The sequence below is a fragment of the Cherax quadricarinatus genome, chromosome 31 (assembly GCF_038502225.1).
Source record: "Cherax quadricarinatus isolate ZL_2023a chromosome 31, ASM3850222v1, whole genome shotgun sequence".
Lineage (NCBI taxonomy): Eukaryota > Metazoa > Arthropoda > Malacostraca > Decapoda > Parastacidae > Cherax > Cherax quadricarinatus.
Window position 1 is genome coordinate 1,122,891 of NC_091322.1, and position 20,470 is coordinate 1,143,360.

Here is a 20,470-nt window from a genome sequence, read left to right on the forward strand (position 1 = left end):
CGTTTTACATTTGGGAGGTTAACATCTCCAGGGAAAATAATATTTGGTGTAAAACTCTTCAGATTTTCAAGGCAGTTATCGATCTTCCTTATTCGTTTAGTGACTTCCTCTACCGTTGCTGCTGGTGGTTTGTATGAGGATAATTACCAGATTTTTGGTCTCCACTGACTATGTCAACAATATCATTTTATAATTTTAACAGTTGTGTGCAGCTAAGTCTGTTACATAGACACTTACTCCTTCCTGTAACTCATATACTTTATCACCTCTATATAAATTAACATCTATATAACTTAATGTCGGTTTCTGTAAAAGCTCCAGATATTGCATTTGTTTCAGTGAGGAGGTTATTTATTGAGAGGCACTTTATTTTTTTTTTTAGGCCTCACTATTGGTAAAAATATACCGAAATACTGTTGTTTTTAACTCGTGTTTTTTTTTTTTTTTGTATGATTTAATACTTTTGGAGAGACGATATCATCTCCCACTCGTGTTGGGGAGTACACAAAGTCTGTCCAGTACTGCTCCATTCTTTTGTGTTGGTTGGTCTAAGTGGCGTTGTTCCATCCCGTTGTAGTATTGGGATGTAGTAATTGTTTTTCCAGTTTGTATTCTCTTTGTTCCACCTGCTGTCTTTCATTATTTTTTTTCCGCATGTTCTGAACCTGTGGCTGCTGTTTCTCTGTTTTGTCTCACTTATCCTACGCCGACAAAAAAAAGAAAATAATGTCCATAGCTCTGAAAAAAATGGAGAGTTTCCTCAAGTGAATGTTTACACATTTTATGAAGGTAGAAATTACATCTTTCTTCAACTCGACATTTATATTTCACTAAAATATTGAGGTATTTCTTTGAGTTCAGTAACTACACTTAATCCCACATCTACATGATGCCTTGCCATAATATTTAGATATGCGTTTATCTGTGTTGACTCCACCTGGTCTGTCTTCCATTTCTTGTGTGTGTTTCCACTTACAGTGGTCACCGCCCCCGCGGTCCGGTCTCAGACCAGGCCTCCTGGTTGCTGGTCTGATCGATCAGGTTGTTGGTGCCCGCCGTACGTAGCCCGAAGTACCCACCACAGCCCGGCTGATCAGAAACTGGGATTATCCTCTTTTTACTTGGATCGAATCTTATTAAATCCCATCGAACAGGCTCCTTCTCCTTGAAATATAACATTTGTGAACGGCATCGGTCATTATTGGCTGACGTAGGTTCAAGTCTTGTTGGAGTCTGTGTATCTATTTCCTGCGCTCATCTTACAAGGTTCATCTATTTCCTGCGCTCATCTTACAAGGTTCATCTATTTCCTGCGCTCATCTTACAAGGTTCATCTATTTCCTGCGCTCATCTTACAAGGTTCATCTATTTCCTGCGCTCATCTTACAAGGTTCATCTATTTCCTGCGCTCATCTTACAAGGTTCATCTATTTCCTGCGCTCATCTTACAAGGTTCATCTATTTCCTGCGCTCATCTTACAAGGTTCATCTATTTCCTGCGCTCATCTTACAAGGTTCATCTATTTCCTGCGCTCATCTTACAAGGTTCATCTATTTCCTGCGCTCATCTTACAAGGTTCATCTATTTCCTGCGCTCATCTTACAAGGTTCATCTATTTCCTGCGCTCATCTTACAAGGTTCATCTACTTCCTGCGCTCATCTTACAAGGTTCATCTACTTCCTGCGCTCATCTTACAAGGTTCATCTACTTCCTGCGCTCATCTTACAAGGTTCATCTACTTCCTGCGCACATCTTACAAGGTTCATCTACTTCCTGCGCACATCTTACAAGGTTCATCTACTTCCTGCGCTCATCTTACAAGGTTCATCTACTTCCTGCGCTCATCTTACAAGGTTCATCTACTTCCTGCGCTCATCTTACAAGGTTCATCTACTTCCTGCGCTCATCTTACAAGGTTCATCTACTTCCTGCGCTCATCTTACAAGGTTCATCTACTTCCTGCGCTCATCTTACAAGGTTCATCTATTTCCTGCGCTCATCTTACAAGGTTCATCTACTTCCTGCGCTCATCTTACAAGGTTCATCTACTTCCTGCGCTCATCTTACAAGGTTCATCTACTTCCTGCGCTCATCTTACAAGGTTCATCTACTTCCTGCGCTCATCTTACAAGGTTCATCTACTTCCTGCGCTCATCTTACAAGGTTCATCTACTTCCTGCGCTCATCTTACAAGGTTCATCTACTTCCTGCGCTCATCTTACAAGGTTCATCTACTTCCTGCGCTCATCTTACAAGGTTCATCTACTTCCTGCGCTCGTGTGACTCCTTACATTTCTTTTCGTCATAAGACAAATAGTATATAAACCATGGAAGGAAATATGCCAGAGTGCTCCTGCTTAAATCCCGCTGTTTTTAAGTAGTGAAGACAACAACCAGTGTTAGTGTTAGTAATGAAGACAACAGTCAGTGTTAGTGTTAGTAATGAAGACAGCAACCAGTGTTAGTGTTAGTAATGAAGACAACAGTTAGTGTTAGTAGTGAAGACAACAACCAGTGTTAGTGTTAGTAATGAAGACAACAACCAGTGTTAGTGTTAGTAATGAAGACAACAACCAGTGTTAGTGTTAGTAATGAAGACAACAACCAGTGTTAGTGTTAGTAATGAAGACAACAGTCAGTGTTAGTGTTAGTAATGAAGACAACAACCAGTGTTAGTGTTAGTAATGAAGACAACAGTCAGTGTTAGTGTTAGTAATGAAGACAACAGTCAGTGTTAGTGTTAGTAATGAAGACAACAACCAGTGTTAGTGTTAGTAATGAAGACAACAACCAGTGTTAGTGTTAGTAGTGAAGACAACAGTGTTAGTGTTAGTAATGAAGACAACAACCAGTGTTAGTGTTAGTAGTGAAGACAACAGTGTTAGTGTTAGTAATGAAGACAACAACCAGTGTTAGTGTTAGTAGTGAAGACAACAGTCAGTGTTAGTAATGAAGACAACAGTCAGTGTTAGTGTTAGTAATGAAGACAACAGTCAGTGTTAGTGTTAGTAGTGAAGACAACAACCAGTGTTAGTGTTAGTAATGAAGACAACAGTCAGTGTTAGTGTTAGTAATGAAGACAACAGTCAGTGTTAGTAGTGAAGACAACAGTCAGTGTTAGTGTTAGTAATGAAGACAACAGTCAGTGTTAGTATTAGTAATGAAGACAACAACCAGTGTTAGTGTTAGTAGTGAAGACAACAGTTAGTGTTAGTAATGAAGACAACGACCAGTGTTAGTGTTAGTAATGAAGACAACAGTCAGTGTTAGTGTTAGTAATGAAGACAACAGTCAGTGTTAGTGTTAGTAATGAAGACAACAACCAGTGTTAGTGTTAGTAATGAAGACAACAACCAGTGTTAGTGTTAGTAGTGAAGACAACAGTGTTAGTGTTAGTAATGAAGACAACAACCAGTGTTAGTGTTAGTAGTGAAGACAACAGTGTTAGTGTTAGTAATGAAGACAACAACCAGTGTTAGTGTTAGTAGTGAAGACAACAGTCAGTGTTAGTAATGAAGACAACAGTCAGTGTTAGTGTTAGTAATGAAGACAACAGTCAGTGTTAGTGTTAGTAGTGAAGACAACAACCAGTGTTAGTGTTAGTAATGAAGACAACAGTCAGTGTTAGTGTTAGTAATGAAGACAACAGTCAGTGTTAGTAGTGAAGACAACAGTCAGTGTTAGTGTTAGTAATGAAGACAACAGTCAGTGTTAGTATTAGTAATGAAGACAACAACCAGTGTTAGTGTTAGTAGTGAAGACAACAGTTAGTGTTAGTAATGAAGACAACGACCAGTGTTAGTGTTAGTAATGAAGACAACAGTCAGTGTTAGTGTTAGTAATGAAGACAACAACCAGTGTTAGTGTTAGTAGTGAAGACAACAACCAGTGTTAGTGTTAGTAATGAAGACAACAACCAGTGTTAGTGTTAGTAGTGAAGACAACAGTCAGTGTTAGTGTTAGTAATGAAGACAGCAACCAGTGTTAGTGTTAGTAATGAAGACAACAACCAGTGTTAGTGTTAGTAATGAAGACAACAACCAGTGTTAGTGTTAGTAATGAAGACAACAGTCAGTGTTAGTGTTAGTAGTGAAGACAACAACCAGTGTTAGTGTTAGTAATGAAGAGAACAGTCAGTGTTAGTGTTAGTAATGAAGACAACAACCAGTGTTAGTGTTAGTAATGAAGACAACAACCAGTGTTAGTGTTAGTAATGAAGACAACAGTCAGTGTTAGTGTTAGTAGTGAAGACAACAACCAGTGTTAGTGTTAGTAGTGAAGACAACAGTCAGTGTTAGTGTTAGTAATGAAGACAACAACCAGTGTTAGTGTTAGTAGTGAAGACAACAACCAGTGTTAGTGTTAGTAGTGAAGACAGCAGTCAGTGTTAGTGTTAGTAATGAAGACAACAACCAGTGTTAGTGTTAGTAATGAAGACAACAACCAGTGTTAGTGTTAGTAATGAAGACAAAAACCAGTGTTAGTGTTAGTAATGAAGAGCACAGTGTTAGTGTTAGTAATGAAGACAACAGTCAGTGTTAGTGTTAGTAATGAAGACAACAGTCAGTGTTAGTGTTAGTAGTGAAGACAACAGTCAGTGTTAGTGTTAGTAATGAAGACAACAACCAGTGTTAGTGTTAGTAATGAAGACAACAACCAGTGTTAGTGTTAGTAATGAAGACAACAACCAGTGTTAGTAATGAAGACAACAGTCAGTGTTAGTGTTAGTAATGAAGACAACAGTCAGTGTTAGTGTTAGTAATGAAGACAACAACCAGTGTTAGTGTTAGTAGTGAAGACAATAGTCAGTGTTAGTGTTAGTAATGAAGACAACAACCAGTGTTAGTGTTAGTAATGAAGACAACAACCAGTGTTAGTGTTAGTAATGAAGACAACAACCAGTGTTAGTGTTAGTAATGAAGACAACAGTCAGTGTTAGTGTTAGTAATGAAGACAACAACCAGTGTTAGTGTTAGTAATGAAGACAACAACCAGTGTTAGTGTTAGTAATGAAGACAACAACCAGTGTTAGTGTTAGTAATGAAGACCAGTGTTAGTGTTAGTAATGAAGACAACAGTCAGTGTTAGTGTTAGTAGTGAAGACAACAGTCAGTGTTAGTGTTAGTAGTGTGTTAAGTACAACAGTCAGTGTTAGTGTTAGTAATGAAGACAACAACCAGTGTTAGTGTTAGTAATGAAGACAACAGTCAGTGTTAGTGTTAGTAATGAAGACAACAGTCAGTGTTAGTGTTAGTAGTGAAGACAACAGTCAGTGTTAGTGTTAGTAATGAAGACAACAGTCAGTGTTAGTGTTAGTAATGAAGACAACAACCAGTGTTAGTGTTAGTAATGAAGACAACAACCAGTGTTAGTGTTGGTAATGAAGACATCAGTCAGTGTTAGTGTTTGTAATGAAGACAACAGTCAGTGTTAGTGTTAGTAATGAAGACAACAACCAGTGTTAGTGTTAGTAGTGAAGACAACAGTGTTAGTGTTAGTAATAAGTAGTGTTAGTAGTGAAGACAACAGTCAGTGTTAGTAATGAAGACAACAGTCAGTGTTAGTGTTAGTAGTGAAGACAACAGTCAGTGTTAGTGTTAGTAATGAAGACAACAGTCAGTGTTAGTGTTAGTAGTGAAGACAACAACCAGTATTAGTGTTAGTAATAAAGACAACAGTCAGTGTTAGTGTTAGTAATGAAGACAACAGTCAGTGTTAGTAGTGAAGACAACAGTCAGTGTTAGTGTTAGTAATGAAGACAACAGTCATTGTTAGTATTAGTAATGAAGACAACAACCAGTGTTAGTGTTAGCAGTGAAGACAACAGTTAGTGTTAGTAATGAAGACAACGACCAGTGTTAGTGTTAGTAGTGAAGACAACAACCAGTGTTAGTGTTAGTAGTGAAGACAACAACCAGTGTTAGTGTTAGTAATGAAGACAACAACCAGTGTTAGTGTTAGTAATGAAGACAACAGTCAGTGTGTAGTAATGAAGACAGCAACCAGTTAGTAGTATGAAGGCAGTGTTAGTAATGAAGACAACCAGTGTTAGTGTTAGTAATGAAGACAACCAGTGTTAGTGTTAGTAATGAAGACAACAACCAGTGTTAGTGTTAGTAATGAAGACAACAACCAGTGTTAGTGTTAGTAGTGAAGACAACAGTCAGTGTTAGTGTTGGTAATGAAGACAGCAACCAGTGATAGTGTTAGTAATGAAGACAACAACCAGTGTTAGTGTTAGTAGTGAAGACAACAACCAGTGTTAGTGTTAGTAGTGAAGACAACAGTCAGTGTTAGTGTTAGTAATGAAGACAGCAACCAGTGTTAGTGTTAGTAATGAAGACAACAACCAGTGTTAGTGTTAGTAATGAAGACAACAGTCAGTGTTAGTGTTAGTAATGAAGACAACAACCAGTGTTAGTGTTAGTAGTGAAGACAACAACCAGTGTTAGTGTTAGTAGTGAAGACAACAGTCAGTGTTAGTGTTGGTAATGAAGACAACAGTGTTAGTGTTAGTAATGAAGACAACAGTCAATGTTAGTGTTAGTAATGAAGGCAACAACCAGTGTTAGTGTTTGTAATGAAGACAAGAACCAGTGTTAGTGTTAGTAATGAAGACAACAGTCAGTGTTAGTGTTAGTAATGAAGACAACAGTCAGTGTTAGTGTTAGTAATGAAGACAACAACCAGTGTTAGTGTTAGTAATGAAGACAACAACCAGTGTTAGTAATGAAGACAACAACCAGTGTTAGTGTTAGTAATGAAGACAACAGTCAGTGTTAGTGTTAGTAATGAAGACAACAGTCAGTGTTAGTGTTAGTAATGAAGACAACAACCAGTGTTAGTGTTAGTAATGAAGACAACAACCAGTGTTAGTGTTAGTAATGAAGACAACAGTCAGTGTTAGTGTTAGTAATGAAGACAACAGTCAGTGTTAGTGTTAGTAATGAAGACAACAGTCAGTGTTAGTGGTAGTAGTGAAGACAACAACCAGTGTTAGTGTTAGTAATGAAGACAACAGTCAGTGTTAGTGTTTGTAATGAAGACAACAGTCAGTGTTAGTGTTAGTAATGAAGACAACAACCAGTGTTAGTGTTAGTAGTGAAGACAACAGTGTTAGTGTTAGTAATGAAGACAACAACCAGTGTTAGTGTTAGTAGTGAAGACAACAGTCAGTGTTAGTGTTAGTAATGAAGACAACAGTCAGTGTTAGTGTTAGTAGTGAAGACAACAGTCAGTGTTAGTGTTAGTAATGAAGACAACACTCAGTGTTAGTGTTTGTAGTGAAGACAACAACCAGTATTAGTGTTAGTAATGAAGACAACAGTCAGTGTTAGCGTTAGTAATGAAGACAACAGTCAGTGTTAGTAGTGAAGACAACAGTCAGTGTTAGTGTTAGTAATGAAGACAACAGTCAGTGTTAGTATTAGTAATGAAGACAACAACCAGTGTTAGTGTTAGTAGTGAAGACAACAGTTAGTGTTAGTAATGAAGACAACGACCAGTGTTAGTGTTAGTAGTGAAGACAACAACCAGTGTTAGTGTTAGTAGTGAAGACAACAACCAGTGTTAGTGTTAGTAATGAAGAAAACAACCAGTGTTAGTGTTAGTAAAGAAGACAACAGTCATTGTTAGTGTTAGTAATGAAGACAGCAACCAGTGTTAGTGTTAGTAATGAAGACAACAGTCAGTGTTAGTAATGAAGACAACAGTCAGTGTTAGTGTTAGTAATGAAGACAACAACCAGTGTTAGTGTTAGTAGTGAAGACAACAACCAGTGTTAGTGTTAGTAATGAAGACAACAACCAGTGTTAGTGTTAGTAATGAAGACAACAGTCAGTGTTAGTGTTAGTAATGAAGACAACAACCAGTGTTAGTGTTAGTAATGAAGACAACCAGTGTTAGTGTTACTAATGAAGACAACAACCAGTGTTAGTGTTAGTAATGAAGACAACAGTCAGTGTTAGTGTTAGTAGTGAAGACAACAGTCAGTGTTGGTGTTAGTAATGAAGACAACAACCAGTGTTAGTGTTAGTAATGAAGACAACAGTCAGTGTTAGTGTTAGTAATGAAGACAACAACCAGTGTTAGTGTTAGTAGTGAAGACAACAACCAGTGTTAGTGTTAGTAGTGAAGACAACAGTCAGTGTTAGTGTTGGTAATGAAGACAACAGTGTTAGTGTTAGTAATGAAGACAACAGTCAATGTTAGTGTTAGTAATGAAGGCAACAACCAGTGTTAGTGTTTGTAATGAAGACAACAACCAGTGTTAGTGTTAGTAATGAAGACAACAGTCAGTGTTAGTGTTAGTAATGAAGACAACAGTCAGTGTTAGTGTTAGTAATGAAGACAACAACCAGTGTTAGTGTTAGTAATGAAGACAACAACCAGTGTTAGTGTTAGTAATGAAGACAACAACCAGTGTTAGTGTTAGTAATGAAGACAGCAGTCAGTGTTAGTGTTAGTAATGAAGACAACAGTCAGTGTTAGTGTTAGTAATGAAGACAACAACCAGTGTTAGTGTTAGTAATGAAGACAACAACCAGTGTTAGTGTTAGTAATGAAGACAACAGTCAGTGTTAGTGTTAGTAATGAAGACAACAGTCAGTGTTAGTGTTAGTAATGAAGACAACAGTCAGTGTTAGTGGTAGTAGTGAAGACAACAACCAGTGTTAGTGTTAGTAATGAAGACAACAGTCAGTGTTAGTGTTTGTAATGAAGACAACAGTCAGTGTTAGTGTTAGTAATGAAGACAACAACCAGTGTTAGTGTTAGTAGTGAAGACAACAGTGTTAGTGTTAGTAAGGAAGACAACAACCAGTGTTAGTGTTAGTAGTGAAGACAACAGTCAGTGTTAGTGTTAGTAATGAAGACAACAGTCAGTGTTAGTGTTAGTAGTGAAGACAACAGTCAGTGTTAGTAGTGAAGACAACAGTCAGTGTTAGTGTTAGTAATGAAGACAACAGTCAGTGTTAGTATTAGTAATGAAGACAACAACCAGTGTTAGTGTTAGTAGTGAAGACAACAGTTAGTGTTAGTAATGAAGACAACGACCAGTGTTAGTGTTAGTAGTGAAGACAACAACCAGTGTTAGTGTTAGTAGTGAAGAAAACAATCAGTGTTAGTGTTAGTAAAGAAGACAACAGTCATTGTTAGTGTTAGTAATGAAGACAGCAACCAGTGTTAGTGTTAGTAATGAAGACAACAGTCAGTGTTAGTAATGAAGACAACAGTCAGTGTTAGTGTTAGTAATGAAGACAACAGTCAGTGTTAGTGTTAGTAATGAAGACAACAACCAGTGTTAGTGTTAGTAGTGAAGACAACAACCAGTGTTAGTGTTAGTAATGAAGACAACAACCAGTGTTAGTGTTAGTAATGAAGACAACAGTCAGTGTTAGTGTTAGTAATGAAGACAGCAACCAGTGTTAGTGTTAGTAATGAAGACAACCAGTGTTAGTGTTAGTAATGAAGACAACAACCAGTGTTAGTGTTAGTAATGAAGACAACAGTCAGTGTTAGTGTTAGTAGTGAAGACAACAGTCAGTGTTGGTGTTAGTAATGAAGACAACAACCAGTGTTAGTGTTAGTAATGAAGACAACAGTCAGTGTTAGTGTTAGTAATGAAGACAACAACCAGTGTTAGTGTTAGTAGTGAAGACAACAACCAGTGTTAGTGTTAGTAGTGAAGACAACAGTCAGTGTTAGTGTTGGTAATGAAGACAACAGTGTTAGTGTTAGTAATGAAGACAACAGTCAATGTTAGTGTTAGTAATGAAGGCAACAACCAGTGTTAGTGTTTGTAATGAAGACAAGAACCAGTGTTAGTGTTAGTAATGAAGACAACAGTCAGTGTTAGTGTTAGTAATGAAGACAACAGTCAGTGTTAGTGTTAGTAATGAAGACAACAACCAGTGTTAGTGTTAGTAATGAAGACAACAACCAGTGTTAGTGTTAGTAATGAAGACAACAGTCAGTGTTAGTGTTAGTAATGAAGACAACAGTCAGTGTTAGTGTTAGTAATGAAGACAACAGTCAGTGTTAGTGTTAGTAGTGAAGACAACAACCAGTGTTAGTGTTAGTAATGAAGACAACAGTCAGTGTTAGTGTTAGTAGTGAAGACAACAGTCAGTGTTAGTGTTAGTAATGAAGATAACAACCAGTGTTAGTGTTAGTAATGAAGACAACAGTCAGTGTTAGTGTTAGTAATGAAGACAACAGTCAGTGTTAGTGTTAGTAATGAAGACAACAGTCAGTGTTAGTGTTAGTAATGAAGACAACAACCAGTGTTAGTGTTAGTTGTGAAGACAACAACCAGTGTTAGTGTTAGTAATGAAGACAACAACCAGTGTTAGTGTTAGTAGTGAAGACAACAGTTAGTGTTAGTAATGAAGACAACGACCAGTGTTAGTGTTAGTAATGAAGACAACAGTCAGTGTTAGTGTTAGTAATGAAGACAACAACCAGTGTTAGTGTTAGTAATGAAGACAACAACCAGTGTTAGTGTTAGTAGTGAAGACAACAGTGTTAGTGTTAGTAATGAAGACAACAGTCAGTGTTAGTGTTAGTAGTGAAGACGACAACCAGTGTTAGTGTTAGTAGTGAAGACAACAACCAGTGTTAGTGTTAGTAGTGAAGACAACAACCAGTGTTAGTGTTAGTAGTGATGTTATTGTTAGTAATGAAGACAACAGTCAGTGTTAGTGTTAGTAGTGAAGACAACAGTCAGTGTTAGTGTTAGTAATGAAGACAACAGTCAGTGTTAGTGTTAGTAGTGAAGACAACAACCAGTGTTAGTGTTAGTAGTGAAGACAACAACCAGTGTTAGTGTTAGTAATGAAGACAACAACCAGTGTTAGTGTTAGTAGTGAAGACAACAGTTAGTGTTAGTAATGAAGACAACGACTAGTGTTAGTGTTAGTAATGAAGACAACAGTCAGTGTTAGTGTTAGTAATGAAGACAACAACCAGTGTTAGTGTTAGTAGTGAAGACAACGACCAGTGTTAGTGTTAGTAATGAAGACAACAGTCAGTGTTAGTAATGAAGACAACAGTCAGTGTTAGTGTTAGTAATGAAGACAACAGTCAGTGTTAGTGTTAGTAATGAAGACAACAGTCAGTGTTAGTGTTAGTAATGAAGACAACAGTCAGTGTTAGTGTTAGTAGTGAAGACAACAACCAGTGTTAGTGTTAGTAGTGAAGACAACAACCAGTGTTAGTGTTAGTAATGAAGACAACAGTCAGTGTTAGTGTTAGTAATGAAGACAACAGTCAGTGTTAGTGTTAGTAATGAAGACAACAGTCAGTGTTAGTGTTAGTAATGAAGACAACAGTCAGTGTTAGTGTTAGTAGTGAAGACAACAACCAGTGTTAGTGTTAGTAGTGAAGACAACAACCAGTGTTAGTGTTAGTAATGAAGACAACCAGTGTTAGTAGTGAAGACAACAGTGTTAGTGTTATTAGTGAAGAGAACAATCAGTGTTAGTGTTAGTAATGAAGCTGGAAGACATCATTTATCATTGAATATGTTAATGATAAACACATTACGAAGAATATAATTATTGTATCATAAAACATGTGTTGCACAGAGAACCTGCGGACAATACATGCTGAGTGGGTCACTAGTTAAGTGTACACGAGGTACATAAAGAAGGAAAAGTTATTGAAATGTTAGGAAATATATTAGAGATGGAAAGACAAACTAAATATACACAAACTGTATACAAAATGGTGACAGTACAACAAGAAAACGAAATATCCGAATACAAAGAAATACAGAGAAAAATGTAGTCAAACTGACTGGAAACTAATTTGAAGCCATCAGAGAAGCCACAACACACACAATATGTAAATACTGCGCCTGGGAATGTGCACATTTACAGACTCTGGAACACTAACAGCATATAAATGTTCAGTAGATATCCAAAACAGAAAATTTCACGCAAGTGGAAATTGTTTTTAGAAGCAGAAAGAAACGGATTTGAGAGAGCACAGGAGACAAACACTGAAGACTGCAGGTGGTACAGGAACAATAAGTGGGTACACACACACACATATGTCTTCTCTCTGAAGATTTCTTTGAATCGTTGATAAATATTATTAATATGAGACTCATTATTCATTGAACTTAAACGATTCTAGACAGTTACGCAAGGCGTATTTTATGTAATAATTATTTGAGGTCATTTATCTGCTTTTACTCTGGAAATACATCTATCACAACCACTCAGATTTTCATTATAATCGCAAAAAGACACTTAGTTAAATATATGTAACTGTAGAACCATAAATATAAAGCTATATAAGTCTTTATGTGTAGTAGATGTAAGACACATAAGGTTCACTACTGTGGGTTAGGTGATGAATAGTTTTGAAAACTGACAAGTAGAAGAACTGAGACACTGGTGCAATACATGAGAATCTTTATTGAAGACAACAACCAATGTTAGTGTTTGTAATGAAAACAACAACCAGTATTAGTGTTACAGATTCCCATATGTTGCATAAGTGTGTCAATTTTTCAACTGTGGGTTATCCCTTGTGTTATTACACCAAGGATGAGAAAGACACATCCTGTTGGTACAGTAATACAAGACTGTCTTATCTCACTCCTCCATGATAAACGCCTGGGGCTCTGTTATCGTGTGGCTGATATGGAAGCAAGATACGTCCGTGTCTCTTTCCTTGTGAGCTATTCTTAAATCATTATTTTTACCAGTTATGGAAGTAATGGTTTAGCCGAGTCATTTCCTTCATTACTCCGAGCTGACTTTGTGTTCCAACATGAAGGTGCATTTTATTTCTAATGAAAAAGGATCAAATTTTTCCTGACACTGTTCTTGGTCATGTGATGAAACACTTCCTTGAACTTATGGTCATTTGAGCGAGGCTTACCGTTTTACGCCGAAGAAAATAAATATCAGTTAAGTTTGCAATTTGAAGATAGAGAGAAGCTCGTCTCTTCTAGGCACAAGTACTAGAGTCTTATTATGGCTCCTTGTCCTTTGTTGATGTTTAAGTTTGTGGGGATGAGCTCAGGCCCTTGGTACCGTCTCTTAACTCATTATTAGCCGACGTGAAATAGCGTCATCGTATGTATTTTTGAAGCCATGTATTGACTCAGCTTCAGTTAGGTTAGTGGTCAGTTTATTATGATTCTCAACTATTGCTTAGTCTTAAGTTCCGATTTTAGGGAGCTAAGGGAGGAGTGAGCCACCTCCCTCTTAACTCTAGTTGTATCCTATTTACTTTTCATTCTATGTATGACGTCGTGCAAAAGGATAACATAATAAGTATACAGATAGATATTCGAGTTTGTAACGACTCAGAACAATGTAAAATCAGAGGAATCTCCCGTATACCTGGAGAGAGTTTCTGGGGTCAACGCCCCCGTGGCCCGGTCTGTGACCAGGCCTCAGTGACCGGGCCTGGAGTGAGTTATGTTACACAAAGTAGAGTACTCGCCCCAGTTATCTTTATCAGTCTCATATCTGACATAGATACATAAATCATGGCACTGTGTCATACTGTACAACAAGATATGAGAGTATGCTCTATGGTTGTTTTAAACCAGATCTTCCAGTGGCCTCAGAAAACAATATGATGCTCAGTGAAGACATTTGTAATTTATTCCGCTGTGGAGTAATTCAAACGTCTCAGTAGAGCAGAATAGGAATGTGAGAGACTTGGGAGTAAAGATGTCACATCTTATTCAAAGATCACAACATCATGCAGAGTGATAACAAGAACTTTCAGAGCATACAGTGACAAGCCAGTGATGATACTTTATAAACTATTGTACTCCCAAGACAAATTCTTTTGTACTCTAGAAGCCCCATTTTACAGAGTACTTCTGCTGCTCGTATCAGTTCAGTCAAGCAGCTTAATTATTGGGAAGGCATGAAGTCCTTGGAACTGTACCCCGAGAAATACTGGCTAGAAACATACATCACAATTTATACCTAGAAAATATTACAGCAACTAGTTCGAATTCTGCACGTTAAAATTGTGAGAGGGAAGCCTCGGTGGACGATGTAAAGTACCCAAAGTGAAATGCAAGGGTAAATTAAGTACTGTAAGAGATGTATGTCGGTCGCTGCGCGAGCCCTGAAAGGTATTCCTTAAACGAAGTCCCCTGTGCCTCAGTGCACGCGATTGGAATAGTGGAAAGTGCGCCATAAGTTGATAAGACTGTTGAATATTAGCGTTGAAGATTTCAAGGGAATCAGAAGAGGCATTCACAGGTTGTCATTTCGAAACCAATATCCAAATTTCTTCAATAAATATGATAAATTAGGACTTGCACGGCCCAAATCTGTGCGGCTTCAAGCACATTAAACTTGAAGCCGCACAGAAGTTACTTTATCAATTTATCAGCAAGGAAGAGTTGAAGGTAATCAGAAGGAACACTCAGAAATTATCGCATTAAAAACAGTATTTCAGTTTTTCCACTTCCAAAATAAATCCGAGTGTGACTGACAGATTTTAGGACAGTAAGTTAGAAAGTGGTCTTCAGGGCTGATAGATGTTATAGGTACACAAAAAAAAATATTGTGTTGATTTAACCTCGAGTAAGATGACCAAGTAAAGTCAAATACTGAGACTGATATCTGATCAAAAGAGACATTTTTTATTTATTTCACAGAAACCAATTTGATTAATAAAATTGGCACATATTAACTCAACGTGACATCGAGAGATTACTTCCTTTGAGGAAAACACATCAGTACTAAAAGTTTAAAGTTGACCACAAGATGCATTCTTCAGTTATTGGACAGAACTCAACAAAATGTATGCCTACAAGGCCTAAATTAATGAAACGTTTTATCCATTTCATACGATGCGTCAGCCATTAAGACTGATGCCCTTCATGATTCTAATATTTTAATTGGAAGAAAGCGCTAGATCCTTAGGGGTCGTAAAGCTCCTGTGTAATGGAAGACATTAAAATTCGAACCAAGCAAAGGAAAGAAAAGTCCAGTTCCATGGATCAAGAGCTCTTCGCCAGCATGAAAGCACTAAAATAATATCACTTTTAGATATACTAAACTTCCTCTAAGTAGGATACATCAGTTATGAAATTTTGCTGCTGATCAGAGGAACCAATCAGCTGTCCTGATTGGAGAGACTGGTTGAATACCTGTTGTACCAACAGGTACATTACCCTCCGGCAGCTCTCCTCTTTCCTCTGTGAACACTTCCTTGAATCTATTGCTAAGCACTTCACATATTTCTATGTCACTCTCTGTTAGTGTCTTCCTCTTTTACTTACGTGGCTGTAGAGTAACTTGGGATCTATTTTACCTTTGATGCTGTATAATTTTCAGTCTGTCTTTCCGCCTCCTTTCTTACCTGTATACTCGTTTCTAAATTCCGGCTTATCTACTGGCTTCCTTCAATGTGTGTGTGTGTGTGTGTGTGTATTCACCTAGTTGTACTCACCTAGTTGTGGTTGCAGGGGTCGATTCATAGCTCCTGGCCCCGCCTCTTCACTGGTCGCTACTGGGTCACTCTTCCTGAACCATGAGCTTTATCATACCTCTGCTTAAAGCTATGTATGGTTCCTGCATCCACTACATTGCTTCCCAAACTATTCCACTTCCTGACTACTCTGTGACTGAAGAAATACTTCCTAACATCCCTGTTAGTTAATTACCATTTTGTCCTAGGCACATGTCGATTAGACACTAGGCCTGATGTACATGCGTGTGTATCCATGTGTTATATATATATATATATATATATATATATATATATATATATATATATATATATATATATATATATATATATATAAACACTGATCTCTGGCTGAAGGAGACTCGAACCTACGAACCTTAGGACAAGGTAGGCAGTGCTTTACCAATCTACCCACACTGGACAATACCTTGGCGTGTAGCATGCGCTACACGTTTGATCCAAGGCAGCCAGCTTTCAGGGAGAAGGCTTACAGCTTTTCATCTCATCCCCTGCATGCATCAGCCTGATGCATGATTGCTGATGCTGATGCATGATTGGCGGAGAGCATGTATAGTCCCTTTATATAAAGGGAAAGGGGACAAAAGAGACTGTAAAAATGATAGAGGAATAAGTTTACTGAGTATACCAGGAAAACTGTACGGTAGGGTTATAATTGAAAGAATTAGAGGTAAGACAGAATGTAGGATTGCGGATGAGCAAGAAGGTTTCAGAGTGGGTAGGGGATGTGTAGATCAAGTGTTTACATTGAAGCATATATGTGAACAATATTTAGATAAAGGTAGGGAAGTTTTTATTGCATTTATGGATTTAGAAAAGGCATATGATAGAGTGGATAGAGGAGCAATGTGGCAGATGTTGCAAGTATATGGAATAGGTGGTAAGTTACTAAATGCTGTAAAGAGTTTTTATGAGGATAGTGAGGCTAAGGTTAGGGTGTGTAGAAGAGAGGGAGATTACTTCACGGTAAAAGTAGGTCTTAGACAGGGATGTGTAATGTCACCATGGTTGTTTAATATATTTATAGATGGGGTTGTAAAGGAAGTATATGCTAGGGTGTTCGGGAGAGGGGTGGGATTAAATTTTGGGGAATCAAATTCAAAATGGGAATTGACACAGTTACTTTTCGCTGATGATACTGTGCTTATAGGAGATTCTAAAGAAAAATTGCAAAGGTTAGTGGATGAGTTTGGGAATGTGTGTAAAGGTAGAAAGTTGAAAGTGAACATAGAAAAGAGTAAGGTGATGAGAGTATCAAATGATTTAGATAAAGAAAAATTGGATATCAAATTGGGGAGGAGGGGTATGGAAGAAGTGAATGTTTTCAGATACTTGGGAGTTGACGTGTCGGCGGATGGATTTATGAAGGATGAGGTTAATCATAGAATTGATGAGGGAAAAAAGGTGAGTGGTGCGTTGAGGTATATGTGGGGTCAAAAACGTTATCTATGGAGGCAAAGAAGGGAATGTATGAAAGTATAGTAGTACCAACACTCTTATATAGGTGTGAAGCTTGGGTGGTAAATGCAGCAGCGAGGAGACGGTTGGAGGCAGTGGAGATGTCCTGTTTATATTATGCAGAAAATTCGGAGTGTGGAAATTAGGAAAAGGTGTGGAGTTAATAAAAGTATTAGTCAGAGGGCAGAAAAGGGGTTGTTGAGGTGGTTTGGTCATTTAGAGAGAACGGATCAAAGTAGAATGACATGGAAAGCATATAAATCTATAGGGGAAGGAAGGCGGGGTAGGGGTCGTCCTCGAAAGGGTTGGAGAGAGGGGGTAAAGGAGGTTTTGTGGGCAAGGGGCTTGGACTTCCAGCAAGCGTGCGTGAGCGTGTTAGATAGGAGTAAATGGAGACGAATGGTACTTGGGACCTGACGATCTGTTGGAGTGTGAGCAGGGTAATATTTAGTGAAGGGATTCAGGGAAACCGGTTATTTTCATATAGTCGGACTTGAGTCCTGGAAATGGGAAGTACAATGCCTGCACTTTAAAGGAGGGGTTTGGGATATTGGCAGTTTGGAGGGATATATTGTGTATCTTTATACGTATATGCTTCTAAACTGTTGTATTCTGAGCACCTCTGCAAAAGCAGTGATAATGTGTGAGTGTGGTGAAAGTGTTGAATGATGATGAAAGTATTTTCTGTTTGGGGATTTTCTTTCTTTTTTGGGTCACCCTGCCTCGGTGGGAGACGGCCGACTTGTTGAATATATATATATAAATATATATATATATATATATATACATATATATATATATATATATATATGTCGTGCCGAATATGTAAAACTGGTCAATTAGCAAGAACTCATTTAAAATTAAGCCATTTCTGAAATTTTCTCTTATACGTTCAAAGATATATTATTTTCATTAATGTTAATGTAAAAACATTTAATTTTGCACCAAAAGGAACTTAGAAAACTTACCTAACCTTATTATAACAAGAACAATTTATTTTAGCCTAACCCAACTAAATATATTTTAGATTTGTTTACAGTAATTTAATACTAAACAAAAACAGTGAAATATATTTTTTTCGTTAGGTTCAGAATGATTTTGGCGAAAATATTGCATACACAAATTTTCACTTGTCCTATATGGCAAGATGAGCGTTGCTATTTAAGCCAAGATCGCAAGTTCTGCCTATTCGGCACGACATATATATATATATATATATATATATATATATATATATATATATATATATATATATATATATATATATATATATATATATTACGACGTTTGTTCAACAGATTTAACAAACGCTTGACCTCGTCTGGGAAGTTAGTTGGAGCTAAGTCTTTCTCCTCTACTGGTGGAACGGATTGATCCAGTGAAGTGGATGAGGTCTGTGTGTGTGTGTGTGTGTGTGTGTGTGTGTGTGTGTGTGTGTGTGTGTGTGTGTGTGTGTGTGTGTGTGTGTGTGTGTGTGTGTGTGTGTGTGTGTGTGTGTGTGTGTGTGTGTGTATTTGTATGGGACCACGATAACAAATTTCCCCCACATAACTCACTATGTTATCTTTCCTAAGTGAGTTGCATGTTATCAGTTGTGTTATCATGGGAGGAGGTTGTTGTGTGCGGGTGCTGGTAGCCTGACTTGGGTCTACTCACTATTATAAGCAGTTGAATGTATCATTACGTTTTTGTAGTGACTGGAGAAGATCTCTTGGTGTCCCTTTATACCTCTGAAGAGTTCCGAGAATTTAACTACTCTCGGAGCCCGGTCATGGGCCAAGCTCGTCCTGTCTTCATTCATAACGAAGTTTGTGTTCAGATTTATTTATAGTTTCCAGTGGTTGTAGCACACATTACCTCCGCTTCAGTCCCAGTCCTACACTCTCCTGCTGTCTCCGTCAAATATATCTTAGTGTCTTCCCGGCACCGCATGTTCCTCAGTTTACAATTGTGGGATGTTATCCCTGTTGAGGGTATACATATATAAATATATATACACCTTTGATGGTTTTGAGAGCCTTCCTACTCTTGTGGCTCGGCCCTGGGCCAGGTTTGTTTGCATGGTCAACTAGACTGTTGTTGCTGGCGGTACTACAAATATATATTTTCTTTTATTTTATTTTATGTTTATTTAATCATGTGCTTATCATTTTCACTCTACTATTAAATTACGAGAGTATTTTAAGTGTTTTTTTTCGTAATGTAAGTCTGGTTGGCATGACTTGAGTCATGCTAGCCAGAGTGCCTGCACTCTGAAGGACGGGTGGGCATGTTGCAGCTCGGAGGGTCATTTGAGCTGTGACGTCAACACACTCATGGTAAGAGAGTAGAACGAATGATGGTGGAATCATTTCCTCGTTTTCGGGTCACTCTGCCTCGGTGGGAGGCGGCACGTGGTCATTAATACCTTGGTATTGTATTTCTTGGGCAAAGAGTAGTGAAGGCTCGACCCTCAGGACATTAATGTTGTCCTCGATGACACAAGCAATACATGGTGATGATAGTATTCTTCCTGTTACTGAGTTTATGTTACATAGTACAGTATTGTTGAGTCCAGGTCTACGTTACTTACCAGTTATTGTGTTACACTTGACAAGTAACTCACAGTTAAGTGTCACTTATTAAGTGTTCCAGCCACAGTAGTGGCACTTGTATTGTTTATATACATTAACGTTATTGGAAAGTTATTAGGATATTACTTTGTATTTAATAATAATATTAATGAGGAGGAGAAATTGCTAAACCCGTAAGGGTCATACGGCACTTGGGAAATGGGAGGAAATCGAATTTGACCCAAGGAAGGAATCAAGAGCCCATTCCCCAGCATCAAGGCAATTCCTGAATGGGATCTATACTTCATAACGTGTCCTTGCTGATAATACCCAATATTGTTGTTTTGATTTACTGTTGCTAATCCTATTATACCTTACTGTGATAACGAGACAAGTTGTGGTTGTTGCAGGTACTACGTGGACTCTGTGCTGCACTTACAGGGGCCCCAGACTGTGGAACTCTTCTACCAACATGCCAGGAATCTAGTCTATAAGGTAAGTACGGCTATTATGAGTGTTGTGTGATACACTATGGCATTGTAGATGTGGATTATTCTGCACCAGACAGATTCGTTACTAAGTTATAATGGTACTGTGATAGTCTCATTAAGAGAAGCAAGAGAGAGAGACAGAGACAGACAGGGGGGAAGGAGGGGAGGGGGAGGGAGGGGGGGAGTTGAGCAGGTAAGACCAACAATGGCTCCAGAATGAGAGGGATACCTTTGAGGGATACCTTGAGGCATTTCTCACACAGAAAAGGGTACTTGAGATATTCGTCACACAGAAGATTTATACTTGGATACATTTGTAGTAGGTGTCGGTATGTTTGTTTTCAGAGTCATTTGTCCTTCTGGTGAAGGTCGCTGAGAGTCACAGAGACACCGATAATCATGTAATAACCCACACAGACCTTCTTGGTCGTTTGACCGATGGTCTTTATTGAACAGACCGTCATCCAGGAGGCCTGGTCTGGGTCACCTACAG

At 38.0% G+C, this 20,470-nt stretch overlaps 1 protein-coding gene across 2 annotated transcripts in view; it reads left to right on the forward strand.

Moving 5' to 3' along the window:
- LOC128697881 (FERM domain-containing protein 4A) overlaps positions 1–20,112 on the forward strand; it is a 313,848-nt gene extending 293,736 nt beyond the window's left edge. For both annotated transcript variants that reach the window (XM_070090149.1, XM_070090150.1), the window contains one exon: positions 19,897–20,112. In XM_070090149.1, the coding sequence (XP_069946250.1) occupies positions 19,897–20,011 (115 nt within the window). In that variant the 3' untranslated portion in view covers positions 20,012–20,112. The remainder of the gene's footprint in view (positions 1–19,896) is intronic.
- Positions 20,113–20,470: the final 358 nt, after the last annotated feature.